This window comes from Trametes versicolor, assembly GCF_000271585.1.
Source record: "Trametes versicolor FP-101664 SS1 unplaced genomic scaffold TRAVEscaffold_4, whole genome shotgun sequence".
NCBI lineage: Eukaryota > Fungi > Basidiomycota > Agaricomycetes > Polyporales > Polyporaceae > Trametes > Trametes versicolor.
The window spans coordinates 1,408,680-1,421,891 of record NW_007360324.1 but is presented as its reverse complement, the minus strand read 5'-3'; the positions used below and the strand labels follow the sequence as shown (position 1 = coordinate 1,421,891).

Sequence of the window (13,212 nt, the reverse complement as noted above, 5' to 3'; positions counted from 1 at the left end):
CCACTCCTCTACACGGTAGAAGTCGGCAACCAAGAATTCTTGCGATTTCTGGCCTCCAAGAATTCACGTGGAGGATCCCGAGCAAAGCACAATTGGAGACCACCGGGAACGTCCCAAGATGAGTAAATCCCAAGAAAACCTCGAGATTGATCGGTATGATATTCCCCAGCATCACAGCCTCCCACATCTACTTCGGTAGCATCCCGAGTTGTCCCGAACCGTCCCGAATCGCCACACATACCCAGGCGCCCATAGTACAGTGATAGCAGCGAAATGACATATATTCTATTAAACGGGTTTTACTACCTACGACATACGAGACTCCGACACAACGACAGGATATGCAAACTGATATCTACTTCGGAAAGAACATAGAGCTGTAGGGTAACATTAGCCAGCTATAGTAGCATCAAGGAGCACATACTAACCATAGAACACCATGAGGCGTAGCCATTCTTCACCGTCCGTACGTGGACGCACCGGACCAGGACTGGAAAGCACCGTGGAGCGACGGACCACGAGGGCCGGAAGTCGATGACGACGCCTGGGTGGCAGCATGCCCGCCGTATTGAGAGAGAGGAGAGCGTTGCGAATGGTCAGAGCGATGGGGTCCAGGAGTGCTGGTGGAGGCGGCGTGGAAATGAGGCGGCGCGAAGGATGCTGACGGCCGAGTCGGCGAGGCAAGTGAGGGAAGTCGAGCCCCGGGGGCCTCATTCACGAGCGCCGAGAACCCAGGCAGACCAGGGAACTGTGCTCGACTCTCGGCAGCGGGGAATCGAGAGCTGGAATTGAACTCCTCCAGCCGGCTGTGAGAGGAGTCCCCGACGCTCATCCGCGGCAACGAGCCGCCCAGCAACGAGGACCCAACCGGATGATCGTGCTGAGGTGGAACACGAGGGACGTAGGACAACGTCTGCGAGGTGCCCGCAGAGCCACCAGTCGGCAGTTCATCCGCAGGTAAGGGCGACTGCACCCGAGAGCGAGGAGACGGCGTCCATGACGACGTAGTCGATCGTGACGACATCGAGAGAGCATGCATCGGCGGCAGTTCAGAACTGTCGGAGCGCTGCTCTGTGACAACGTCGCTCGCCAGATCGTCGGTCGCAGAAGACTGGGCGTGGGGCTGGACGGTAGGGTGGAGCAGGAAGTTGCCGACGCCGCTGGATGCAAGCCCCAAGCCTCTGTCGGCGCTAGGATGAGACGTCGGCGCCGCCTCGATTTGGGACCGCGAGGTCGACTGGAAGCGTTGCGGGACGAGTGCGAGCTGATCGTCTGGGAAGTCACGACGTTCCTGTTCAAGACAGTCTTCGATGTGCCTGCACAGACGTCAGCTCAAAACGTCATTGAATCGAATGAAGATGGACGAACGCAATCCATCCGACGCTGCAAAAGTTATCTGTCCACTCGTCCTCGCTCTTCTTCTCCTTGACCCACTCCTTGAACTCGCCCCAGAAGCTCCTCGCTGGCCGCCCACCAGCGGTGCGCTTGCGCTTGCGCCCATTCGCTTGTGGCTGCTCCTCGGCGTCCACAACCGGCCCATCGGCGTCGTCGGGAAGAGACACCAAGTCCCGGTTGTCTCGGATGAACTGGCGCTGATATCGAGAGGGTCAGCAAATAGACAGCATCGTCGTCTCGCACTCACCAGGATAGCAACCCAGATAACCAACTCGTGGGTGATCTTGGCCGTCCGGGAAAACTTCCTCACATACTCGCGAACACATGCCGTGAGACCGCACTTCTTCAAGGGGTTCGTGGTCGTGTTCACGAGCTGTGAGATATACAGCGGTGAGAAGTGTACCGTGGATACACAGAAGACAGTACTGACCAGACCACGGTATTCTCGACGCACGTACGAGCCTTGGGTGCGCACGGCTGAGACGACGAGCTTGATCTTCGATGCCGAGTTCCAGACCTGTGCGAAACGAGGGTACGCAGCTCGATCCTTGAGCATTTCCTGACGAATGGGAAGGTGAGCTATGAATATATGCTGTGCGGAGGTACAAGTGCACAAACCAAGGCCTCATCGGCGATGTCGTACTCATCCCGCAGCCCCTCAACGACGAGTTGCTTGCATAAAGTGAGGATATCATCCTGCCGTTGTAAGGAAATGTTAGCACATCTTACGGTAGCGGCACGCAACATACATTCATGTCCTTGTCGACGGCGAAGCGCTTCGCGATCTGCGACTGCACCTGCTTCCCGTCCTCCTTCACCTCCGCGATGGCCTTGAGAATTTCTTCCTGTTGATCCAGAGACTTGTAGACTGATGCTTGCTGTACCACGATAACGCGCCAGTGCATCGGGTCTAAGTCCAATACGAACTGTACACAATCGTCAGTAGTGTTCCCAGTGAGTTAGAAAGCAGAAAGAATGCGTACCTCCTTGAATACGTGAAGCTCGGCACGGAATTTGTTGCTGAGCTGCATTGCATTCGCCACCTTGTCGATAAGAACGTTAAGGCGGCGAGACGTAGGCGTCTCTCCGAGTCCAGAGCTGGGGTTTGACATACCGACGCCTGCGTTCACGGCGGACATTGCAAGCAATGAGCGAGTGAGGAAGCAGGCGCAAGTCGCAGCAGGGAAGAAGGGCGAGGGTTATGGACGTACTGGCGCATCATTTATAGCTTGCGTCGCTCTACGCACACCCCAGCTTGCGGGTCTGGTGTTCGCCACTGAACACCTCATCTTACTCACCCATCGGACCGGTCTGGTATGCAACTGGCATCATCAGAAAATCTGTGAAGTTTGGAATGAGACTAAGCCTGAAAAACATTAGCAGGCGTACCTGGTGATGCATGCAACTGACACGTTGAAGGGGGGGCACGCTGTCGAGGAGTGCGGATGTCAGATCAGCGATCTCATGAGGGTTGAAGATATCTTGCCTTGAACTTGCTCAGAACTCATCGAGAAGTGAATCAGGAGAGGAGCTGCACATGGCGACCGGAGGTGCCAACTCGGTGGTGTTGAGGAAGGAGTGTTCGACGGTGTTGGGCTTGCGTGTACATCGTGTCACAGTGTTATGTCACAGTGACTTCAGGACCCACATCTGTTCCAACGACAGTAAAACCGTCAATGTACACACTCCAGCACGCCATCGGCCCTCAAAATAATATACAAAATATGCGAAATATCATACGGTAATTGGCATGGGCTTGTAGCTAGCGTTCAGGTTCTGTCAGCCACCGGGGAAGCGGCATCGCGGCGGAGGGGTCAGAGGGTACTATCGAAGATTGGATTCGAGAACTCGAAGCGAAGGACGGCAGCTCGTATGACGCAAGAAGTGCGGTCCGGCTGAGGGAAGCGGCAGGGACGGGGGCAAAGCGTCGACCCGAAGCCCTAGGGTGTGGTGCGGGCCTACTGCTATGATGCGACACGCTGGACTGCGCAGCGGCGGTCGTGTGAGCAGCTGGAGCGTTGGCAGCACTAGGAGGAGTCGGAGTAGAATGTCTTGATCCACGAGGTGTAGTTTGAGGGGATGCACGAGAGGCCCGAGTGCGAGAACTTGTATTTCCACGCTGGCCCCCCGCACGTTGACCTCGGGTCTCGATCTCGCGCATGACAGCGTGATGGACCATCTCCTCCCTATTCGAGTTTTGGGGCACACGAGGGTATAGCGGCATGATCAGCGCCGCACTACGCATCTGGCCGGTGTTAAGGACGTAGTCAGGGACCGATGAATGGCGGACTTCAGCGGCACGCTGGGTTGTGTTCTCGTGTTCTTGACGTACAACACGGGTGTTCGCAAGCTGGCACTTCTGATCTCGACAGTTGTGCTGGACATTAACGGCGCAGATGACGTTCTATTGTTCGCATCAGACCCAGAGTCTTTCAAAGCTAGAAGCTTGGGAACTCACCTCCATGGGAACAAGCACATAACTCGCTTCGGAGAGGGTGATACGGGGCATACCATAGTGTGGGTGAGGGTCGCCAGGGGCACAGCCCTGAACCAGGAGATAGTCTGCCCGACCGAACCCTTCGTTCCTTGGGCCATCCAGCTGGATGACCTCTGCAAGTCGGCCGACAGCGAGAGGCCGAGTTTGATCAGACAGCGGCGAGCCTGCCGTGCTCAGGCCCGGAGCCGTCGCGGGCCTATCCGAAGCGCGGTAGAGTACCCATGCATGCCCAGAAGACTTGTACCATCCGTCCTCGTGCAGAAGAATTTTCTCCGCTGTGCGACAGAGGCGAGATCGTGTTGATGCGCCAGGCAAACGTGGGAGGCTAGTGCCGCAACTTGATGCGACCGTTGTGCTCCATGGCTTCAGCTCGCTGAGTCCGCGACAGAGCCCTGTTGTTCAAAAGAAGTGTCAGCCACTTTAACTCGTGTCAATGATGAAGATAGCAGAAGACATACCAATTTCTTCGTCGCATTTTGTCGTGTTGAGATGGAAAAGTTCCAAGACATCGACACCGACCTCATCGGAGTTAGATGAAAGCAGATTCATCGGCGCGGGCCCCATGCAGCGCCAGCGGATGTCCTCGAGGTTGAGGCGTGCCAATTTGCGCAGCCAGGGGGAGTGCGGTCGTGAAGTTGCCGCCGCCGTGGCCTCCGCCGTGTTGTCTTCGCGGATCTCGTCCTCCCGTCCATCAACAAGGACAGGCATGAGGAAATACCCGCCGCTCAAGAAGTGCCGAACGCGGTTATGATGTGCCATACCCGACGCGATGTCACGGGATGGTGCACGATGATTACTATGAACGCTATGAGACCGGATGATGGCGTTGTAAGATTCGAAGCCCTCAGTGGCAAAGAGCATTGGCGGACCAAAGCGTCGGATGTGCTCGGGGAGGTGAAGAATGATATGGAACTTTGGTTTGTTAAACCATCGCGGCGTGAGCTGGCACGTTGTATCGAGAAAGCGATCAATCGCCTCTTGCAATCGTACCTGCAAAATATGACCAGGTCTCAGCGGTGTAATTATACTGCCGCCGTAATTAAGAGCACTACGCACCTTATGTGACGGGAAGTCCATTATTGTAGGCTGCCATACGAGCGGGACAAGTTGTGCAAGAGCAACCCATACCCGCTGTAGCTCATCCGGTATCCCAGGCAGGTCATGCAAAACGAAGGGGGCCACCTGAGCGACCGCGCGGAAATCGCGACCCACTAGTGACTTCGCGTAGGTGACGAGAGTAGTCCCGAGCAATGGCGCAAGACCAAGGCCTGAAACGTCGAACGATGAGAGGCGGGCGACTAGAGTTTGCTTGGCGGGATCCTTGAGACGGCTGACAGTATCACGCCAAAGGTATTTGACGAAGCCAAGGAGTATGACATGCAGAATCTCGACTGGCGTATCTGTATGGGGATCGAAGTCTTGCGGGATGTCAGATATGCAACAAGATGGCTATGAAAAAGATGAGACGCACCGTGGATTCTCCATACTGGACTTCTTGCAGATTCTTCCACCCAGGGTACTGTACGTAGGTACTCAGCGACCTCGCCCATCCTCTCGTCCCGGCTCTTGCCGCGTGCAGTAGTCAGCGAGAAGAGCCGCTCGGTGAAGAACGACTGGTAGGTGTCTCGTATGCCCGTCCGCGTCCGCGCTTTTTTGACATTAGCTTGACCGCCAATCTGCGTTGCATCGGAGAACTGGGATTGAAGCTCCCGGAGTGTATCCTTCCGAGAACGCAAGAGCCCAATCTATATATCACGATTGTTATCGTACTCGCTCGCGCATCGGGAGTATTCTGGACTTACCGACATGAACCGATGTATCCGATCTACCATCTGAGCCATAGTTTCCATGGTGCGGCTGCCCCCCTCCGTATCGCTGAGGGCATCGGAGCCCGACCCAACAGACCTGCTGTCGTCGTCGTCATCGTCTTCATCCTCCGCGGCATCTGCAGACGAGCGACCTTTGAACACTTTGCATACCCGGCAAAAGAGCTTGCCTGCAAGTCCGACATGGCACGCAATCTCGCTCTGCATTGGGTTATCCCCGAGCATCGCAAGAACGGATGGGACAACAAGTACGACCTCCTTGTGTACACAGTCCCACGCCCAGATACCTGACTCCTGGCAGTCCCTGTAAAGCAGCGTGAGACCAATGTGCTCTGGAATGAGATATAATACTAACCGTAACTGCTCCACAATCCCGTCGAGCATCTCGAGTGGTGGGGCGAGGTTGGAGGTCGTAAGAAAGTGGATACTGGACTCTCGATGGACGAGACGTCGGGGGAGCCCAGCGGCGGTGAAGAGGAACGAATTGTGTTTATTCCACTTCTTGGAGAGGTTGCCGGAGGTATCATCGCAGTACAACCAGATCGGGAAAGCCACCACGCGTCGCCCATGAGCTCGCAATCTCCAACGGTTTCCCTGACGAGGATCGGTGTGAGTCCAGCGGTGAATTCCGCCGCCTTGAAGTTCCTCGACACCTGTATTTGATCGTCAGAGACTGCACGTAACGGCTCATTCATGACGCCATACCGAGTATGTTGCTGGGGCTGGGGATGTTATAGAACCGGTGGGTCTCCATCAATTTCGGAAGCGACGCGAGAAGCTGGCCGGTGCTCATGTCGAAGGGTGAGTGAGCATGGACGATCCAGCCGGACTTATCCGGTGATTGCACCATGGGCCACGCCTTCGCAAACATCTCTTCGCCCTGCTTGTACCATCGGAAGGGCATACATACATGCCCGTTCTCGAGCTGGACTGGCTCGTACACAAAGTAGTCCTGGCCGTGGTGTCGGATCATCGGTGCAGCCAGGTTAGGGTCTAGCTCGTCAAGCCAGCGCGCGCCCTGCCACGCCTCCGACAACTGATCACCTGCATCCTCAGGGAAGAATCGAAGATGCGGGCCCACCAGGGGATTTGCCATTTCCTGTAGAAAGTGCACGTAAGCATTTGCACCCGTAGTCCCATCCCGCAAAGCGGTACACCGTACCTGTGCAATCATACACGCCAGATCATTGACGTAGTATATATGGCCCATTGCCCCCTTGTAGCGGATGCTGGATATGCCGCACAGCTGCTGCAAACTCTTCGTGACACGTTGTACCACAAATTCGGAGGGGATGTCCTTCACGCCAAGGGCCGCGAGTGCCCAATGAATGACGGTATTCTGTCTTTGAGAGAACGCACATCGCGGGACGTGTCGAAGAATGTCCAGTACGCAGGTCTGTGATAAGAACTGTCAGGCTCAGAGCGTCACAAGGAAGAGATATCTTGGCTTGCCTCCTTGTCTGGCCACGGAAACCACGGTGTGTCTTCGTCTGTCACCCTGCGATGTGCTCGCGCATGAGGCAGCTCTTGAGACTCTGACCGCCATAACCGATCAACAAGAGGACTAAGTTTGTAAGGAGAAAAACATACCGTGACCTTCCTCTCCATATGCGCCTTCAGGCGTCACCTCGTCGTCGCGTTGAGGCATGTTCTCCCCGTCTTCCGAAGGTTCGCTGATTGCGCCTTCGTCGAGTAAGTATGAACGTAGTCTCTCCGAAATGCGAAGTATGTCCATCTCGGTGAATGACATCCTTTGCGAGGACATCTGTATGTTCTCCCAGTCAACAAATGTCGCTGGTGAGGGGTCTTCCGGACTCGGAGGATCCTCGCCACCTGCTGTCTCCATGCGCTCCTCAAAAACGTCCACGAGGGCTGCGCGCACGGTCTCATGAAGGGTGGGCGTCGCGCCGCCTTCTTCTGATACCCACAGGTCCGTGCTGCGTGGTTGGCCTTCACGCACATACGGCGACGCCGCCCCTACGTTCAAGCCTGCAAGCCTTTCCTTGTGCCCGCCAGATCTCTCGTGCTTCCGAATGCGCTTTTTCTCTAAAGGCTGCGAGGCCGGGCAGACACGGCATTGGAACAACCCGCGGTATGCACCCGTCAAAGGCTCCCATCCTAAAGGGCGCAGAACGTAAGCCAGAATTCAAGAGTTTGTGATCTAGGCACGTACGTTCGGGGGTTTCGGACGGGAACAAATTTCGATCGGCGGTGGAACGTGGCATACCTGCATAGAAAAATCAGGATACCTTTCCCTGAAGAAGCGTGATAGCTTACTGCTATCTCTTGCACCGCCAAGGACCGCTGTTCGTAGCTGAAGAGTGCTACCATTTCCAACACCGATTGATTCGAGCGAGACAGACGGGTCGAGAGGAGCGAGGGAATGCGGGGGATAGACTATGTATTGATGAGCCCGGGTGAGTTCTGCAACAAGATGTTGTCGTCGCAGAGCCTCGAATACAGCCGAGACCGTGTCGCTGAAGGTGACTCCTGAAGCTCAGATGGTCAGTGCGGTGTACCTCAGGTCTCTGCACACGGACATACTCACGTACTACAGCAGTCTTTTGGCTAGTTCCAGCCACAAAAACCGTCATTGGTGGGCTGCGTAGGTCATGACCTTTGCCCCGCGCTGCTTCAACGATCGTGTCCGACGTTGCGACAGGATCCCCATCCTGCTCTTCGAATCGGCGACGGCACAAAACCGACCAGACGTCCAGCTTATCATCCTGTGCAAGTTCTGGAGCTAGGGCGTCAGCAAACACGAGTACTGCACAACTAAGATGCTCTACATACCAAGAAAGAATGAGCGAACGAAGACACTCGCGTATATGACGCTGTGCCAAACGGGCAAGAGCCGGAGTAATCCCAGTGCAGTAGAGCTCAGATTCAGCAGGATGGAAATACAGTAGTTCGTGGCGAAGTGGGAGACGATAGACACTAGGGAAATGAGCAGGACGACCAGGAGTTTTTCGACGGCGCCAGAATAGAGTTCTGTCGAACGTCGGAACTTCGCGAGAAGTCGGCGGCGCGACAAGTGACGCTGCTTCACCCATATGAGACGACGAGGAACAGCAGGAGAGCGGCTCCTGTTTCTCCGCCATAGCTGAGGCGAGGCGAGGTTGGCCATGCACGAAGAAAGTGTCGAGCAGCGTGCAATGTGCGTAGCAAATTGCTGCACTCGAACCGCACGAAGCGCTTGATCTGGCGGTGGGCGCTTTGCGCGAGCGTTCGGGCACCGAAGCACTTGGATCAGTCCTGGTGAAGACGAAGGAGGCAAAAATCGAGTTATTCCCTGGCTTTTCTCGCCACATACAACTACATATGACTACATATGAAGATATGGCTCATACTACAGTTTGCACACCGGTGTTCCGCACGGATATAGTCGCGAGGTATCATGCATCTAGTCCCCGGATATATACAGCTGTACACACAAACAATAGCTATGAACTAAGAGCAGGCGACCCAGATCGAGACGAAAGGACAACGCAAAGCTGGAGGAGATCGTGGTAGCAAAGACACGGAAGAAGAGAAGAATGTAAAAGAAGGGAACCGGGAAATCCACTATTTAGCGGTACTTGTCTGCTGCCTCTCGTACCCAACATAGTGAACTATTTCTTCTGGCATAGGAGGGAGAGAACTGGGAGCAGCACCGGGGACAGAGAAGACCGAATGGAGATGAACGATGTACTCGGCAAGCCGAAAGCACCGGTGGTGGTGCTCGGAGGCCTCACAGCGAAAGCGTTCAGTAGTGAGGACCCAGGCCTGTGCCTCCTCGGAGTTCCTCAGTTCCCCTGCGTCGCGGGAGTCGAGGATCCTGCGTGCCTCCTCCATGCATTGGTCGAGGCGGCGACCAAAAGCTTGAGCTCTTTGTGAGCGAGCGAGCGCCAGGCTAATTATACGCCACTCACCGATCCGGTCGTCTACCAGCTTCCGGGCAGCGTCTTGGGAGATCACTCTGCCGTCCGGACGAACCGGATTGAAGGGAATGGTCCTGGATAACCAATCAGTGGATCGCTCTGCGTGCACGTCCAACTCTCGGCCGTACCATGCATTGTTGACGCCCTGTTGGCCAGCCATGCCGATCTTATGACGCTTCGAATACGATGTGATTATGCGAAGAAGACGCGAGGTCGGTAGGAGGACGCGAGTCAAGCAGCGCGGACGAGCCGACCACACTTGGGCTGGTGGGGCAGCTCAGAGGCTCGTTGCGGGCGCCCTTCGTGCATGCGAGGGCGTGCGCCTCGTGGGGTGTGGGAATGTATTCCGAATCGGGCCAACTTACCGAATCAGGCCACTTGACATCAACGATGTCTGGCCAATCCGATCACTCGTCTTGATAATTTCTTAGGACCGGGAGGCCTTGGAAAGTTCAGGCTCACATCTCAGGAATATCTGGAGACCGTTATCAAAGATTCCCTCAAGAGCCTCCTCCTCCAAGATTGGCCAAGAGCGACTTTCTGCTGTGTATCATGATCGTGATCACCCCCGCACAGGCCCCCGGCCATGTGCATCTATCTCCTTCCCGTTCCCCCGTTCATTGTGCCTCAGCCTCCCAAACCTTTTTGCCAAGCTGGGCTCTTCGACGGATATCCTCGCCGCCTTCTGCCCGCTAGAGGTAATCTGCCAAATGTCCTGCAGAAACGAAGACGAACGGTCGGTGGCAATGCGCGATCCCCCATCGTGCGAGCCCATCTGTCCGTCTCTTCTGCCCGCTGTGAGATAGCACGGTGCGCATTACAGCATTGTCCACTACGTACTACGCAGCGCTGGCGACAATCACGGCCCAATCAGCTCGGTCTTGACGTGAACCCACCGCGCACGTCCGGCTCCATATCCTCGGGCTGCCCCCCAAGGCGACCTGCTCAACAGAAGGGCGCAATCCCGCCATCAACACTACAGTTTTCAGCGCGTCAATCAGCATGCTCTGACGGAGGACATGCTGTACAACCCATTGGAATTGTGAACGTCAGACGGGTCTCGCCTTAGGCTTCGTAAGTATACCGTCCAGTAAGAGCACACGTACACAAGATCTATCACAACAATAACCACAATATCACTGCGCACCGCTCATTCCCAAGACCCAACACGATACCTGTGCGCGTCCAAGTTCCAACAACACGAGGAAGGCATGTAAGTGGCACAGGTGTCAGACGCAACACGCGCCCTCACCAATATAGAAGTATCATCCGTTCACCCGCAACCCAATTGAACCACCATCCCGGAGCCGCGAAAATCTACGTTGCCTTGCAGCTTCTACGCTCGTACCGGGCGCACTCCCGAAGGCAACCCCAGCCGCGGTTGCCGCCCGCGACCCCCGAGAGGGGCGCCCGCGCCAAGAGGCGCCGGCATGCCCCTCGGTCGCTCCGGGGCCTCCCTTGATACGGGGGCGTACCTGGCAGGCGGCGGGATCGGCGCGGAAGCGCCATACGAGGGAGCAACAGGACGAGCTGCAGAGCGCTCCGGACGCTCCGGCGCAGGAGGAGGCGCAGGCTGCGAATCCTCTTCGTCTTCGCCGCCGAAGCGAACTTTCGCGTTGCGCTTCGCATCGCGCAGTGCTCGCAGGCGGGCCATCGACTTCGTGACGTGCTCTTCGCTCCCTGCGTTGTTCTCGTTCGCCCGGCGGTCCGCCAGAGTGGGGCCACGGGCGATCCGAGGCGGCATTGGCATCTCTTCGCGGCGCGCCGTTGTCATCGAGCGGGAGAGCGAGGTGGGTTCGGAAGGGGGTGCTTCCTGCTCCTGCGAACGGGGTTTCGGAGATGTTTGATGGCCGCGAACGCCCCGCTCGCGTTCGTCGAAGAGCCATTCAGGAAGGTCTGCTGGGTCGCGGGCCTTCTCGATATGATATGCTTTCATTGCACGCGTAAGACGACTCTCTCCTCCCACAGGCGTGACTAAAATACGGCACCTCCGTAAATAACTGGTGCTGTAAGATGGAGATGGGGTACGAAAGGGAACACACCTTCGCCGCTATAAGCTGCAACATTCGCGGACAGCGCCTTGCTGACGCTGATCGTCAGGTTGCTCGCCGCGCCCGTGATGCTCGACCAGAGCGACGACCCGTGTCCCGCTGGCGTGTGCTTGTCCTTCTCGTCCAGCATCTCCCCCTCGTCCATGCTTGTCCTGGATGATGCTGCGCTCAGCGGCGAGAATGTCCCAGAGCCGCCGGACGATGAAGCTGAGTCTGACATTACATCATCGCTCCTGCGATAGCCATAGTTATCGACCGATCGCGTAGGAGCGTGAAGGCCTCCATTGCCCCGGCTTTGGGTTGGCGCACGGAGAAGCCTGCGGGAAGCGGGAAGGCCTGGAAGCGGGGGTGGAGGATCAGACCGTGAAGGAGCATGACGGGGCCCGGCACTGCGATCGAGTGAGCGAGAGCGAATGCTGCCAGACGGGGCCGAAGGTAGGTTTGTATACGATCTCTGTGGGCGAATTACACGGGGGTCGCTAGGCAAAGGCGGTGGCGCATTGTAGCTAGACGGAGGGAGACGCCGATCGCTCGCAGAACTCTGGGGACGGGAGGGAATGTCTTGTCTAGTGGGTCCCGCCGCGAAGGATCGTGCGCGAGGGGTGGAGGGAAGTCCGAAGTTGGATCGGCCGGAGACAGACATGCAAACCGAACTTTACAGGTTGTTCGTGAAGGGCGGGACGGAGGGTGTTGGTGAGCCCGAGCGATAGTCAGTCCTGCTGATTGCCAAGGTGTTACAAGCCCTGAACGAGTGCAGAGGAGGTGACTGATACACCGGGAGACCACACGAAACGAAGGCAGGGAGTCAGTTCCTGGCGAGGGGTTCGAAGGGCGACGCAGACAAGGGAGCGCACCGTAAAGCCGTTATGTGTCGACGACGCGTGCGGGGGGAAACAGTCCTGCTGATCACGAATAGGTTAATCCCACTGGGTTGAGTCCAACAGTCAGTCGGCGCGAAGCAGATGGTGAATGGGACGGAGACATACCTTGTTTCCTCTCAAAGCGGCAGCGATCTCAGCGATCCTTGTACCTACCTAACCTTTGAAACACCGTTAGTATGCTTAATCCACACAGCTTTACGCAAATACCTACGTTGGCAATTCGGAACCTACCGCACAGCGGATTGGGAAGAAGAAGAAAGAAGCAACTAATACACCGGGAGACCGGGCGAAATGAACGAAGGGAGTCAGTGCCGGCGCTGCGGCGGAGGAGCTTCGAGGGGCGACGCAGACAAGAGAGCGCACCGTGGAGCCGTTATATGTGTCGACGACGACGCGTGTGAGAGCGACAGATGTCGCAACCGTCTGAAGTGCTCTCGGTATCAGCGAGGGAATGTCGCCGTGAGCGTGCGGGGCGTGCAAAGGTGTCCAGACCAGCGGCGAATGAGACGTGTGACAGTAGGATATCAAGAATGCGACAGGACTGTGAGTGAACTGCCAGCAGTTCGTCCCGGAGCAGCTCTTGCGGTGGACGTGGTGGACGTACAGCGGGCAGCGGAGAGGGGGACGGAGACAAGAAGACGC

At 56.6% G+C, this 13,212-nt stretch overlaps 5 protein-coding genes across 5 annotated transcripts; all 5 read right to left on the bottom strand.

Moving 5' to 3' along the window:
- Window positions 1-268: 268 nt before the first annotated feature.
- TRAVEDRAFT_28025 (uncharacterized protein) lies at window positions 269-2,924 on the bottom strand. The gene is made up of 11 exons (XM_008037914.1): window positions 2,882-2,924; window positions 2,785-2,824; window positions 2,600-2,735; window positions 2,379-2,439; window positions 2,145-2,321; window positions 2,014-2,091; window positions 1,826-1,954; window positions 1,643-1,768; window positions 1,369-1,592; window positions 429-1,316; window positions 269-377 (listed from the first exon to the last, which is right to left on the bottom strand). The coding sequence occupies exons 4-10, from the start codon at window positions 2,424-2,426 to the stop codon at window positions 458-460; spliced, it is 1,641 nt and encodes a 546-aa protein (XP_008036105.1). The 5' UTR covers window positions 2,427-2,439; window positions 2,600-2,735; window positions 2,785-2,824; window positions 2,882-2,924; the 3' UTR covers window positions 269-377; window positions 429-457.
- Window positions 2,925-3,601: 677 nt separating this feature from the next.
- Window positions 3,602-3,799, bottom strand: TRAVEDRAFT_105016 (uncharacterized protein; the record flags this gene model as incomplete). Its single annotated transcript, XM_008038586.1, has 1 exon — window positions 3,602-3,799. A coding segment is annotated over one exon (198 nt), but the record flags the coding sequence as incomplete, so codon positions are not given.
- Window positions 3,800-4,312: 513 nt separating this feature from the next.
- On the bottom strand, window positions 4,313-7,114 carry TRAVEDRAFT_120336 (uncharacterized protein; the record flags this gene model as incomplete). The annotated part of the gene is made up of 7 exons (XM_008038585.1): window positions 4,313-4,882; window positions 4,949-5,310; window positions 5,364-5,637; window positions 5,695-6,022; window positions 6,074-6,371; window positions 6,424-6,817; window positions 6,881-7,114. Coding segments are annotated over 7 exons (2,460 nt in total), but the record flags the coding sequence as incomplete, so codon positions are not given.
- Window positions 7,115-8,992: 1,878 nt separating this feature from the next.
- On the bottom strand, window positions 8,993-9,919 carry TRAVEDRAFT_28023 (uncharacterized protein). The gene is made up of 3 exons (XM_008037913.1): window positions 9,767-9,919; window positions 9,630-9,712; window positions 8,993-9,578 (listed from the first exon to the last, which is right to left on the bottom strand). Exons 1-3 carry the CDS (start codon window positions 9,796-9,798, stop codon window positions 9,283-9,285), a joined length of 411 nt encoding a protein of 136 aa, XP_008036104.1. The 5' UTR covers window positions 9,799-9,919; the 3' UTR covers window positions 8,993-9,282.
- Window positions 9,920-10,974: 1,055 nt separating this feature from the next.
- TRAVEDRAFT_36127 (uncharacterized protein) lies at window positions 10,975-12,332 on the bottom strand (the record flags this gene model as incomplete). Its single annotated transcript, XM_008038009.1, has 2 exons — window positions 10,975-11,612; window positions 11,681-12,332. The coding sequence occupies 2 exons, from the start codon at window positions 12,330-12,332 to the stop codon at window positions 10,975-10,977; spliced, it is 1,290 nt and encodes a 429-aa protein (XP_008036200.1).
- Between the last annotated feature and the right edge of the window lie 880 nt (window positions 12,333-13,212).

What these genes read in the sequence shown, in the direction of transcription:
- TRAVEDRAFT_28025 (XM_008037914.1), bottom strand. Translation starts at nt 2,426, where the DNA reads ATGCAGCTCAGCAACAAATTCCGTGCCGAGCTTCACGTATTCAAGGAG. An exon ending in CCGTCGACAAGGACATGAAT is followed by an intron (nt 2,092 to 2,144) that starts GTATGTTGCGTG and finishes TTACAACGGCAG; the next exon opens with GATGATATCCTCACTTTATG. An exon ending in ACATCGCCGATGAGGCCTTG is followed by an intron (nt 1,955 to 2,013) that starts GTTTGTGCACTT and finishes CCCATTCGTCAG; the next exon opens with GAAATGCTCAAGGATCGAGC.
- TRAVEDRAFT_28023 (XM_008037913.1), bottom strand. Translation starts at nt 9,798, where the DNA reads ATGGCTGGCCAACAGGGCGTCAACAATGCATG. An exon ending in CAGGGCGTCAACAATGCATG is followed by an intron (nt 9,713 to 9,766) that starts GTACGGCCGAGA and finishes TTGGTTATCCAG; the next exon opens with GACCATTCCCTTCAATCCGG. An exon ending in GCTGGTAGACGACCGGATCG is followed by an intron (nt 9,579 to 9,629) that starts GTGAGTGGCGTA and finishes AAAGAGCTCAAG; the next exon opens with CTTTTGGTCGCCGCCTCGAC.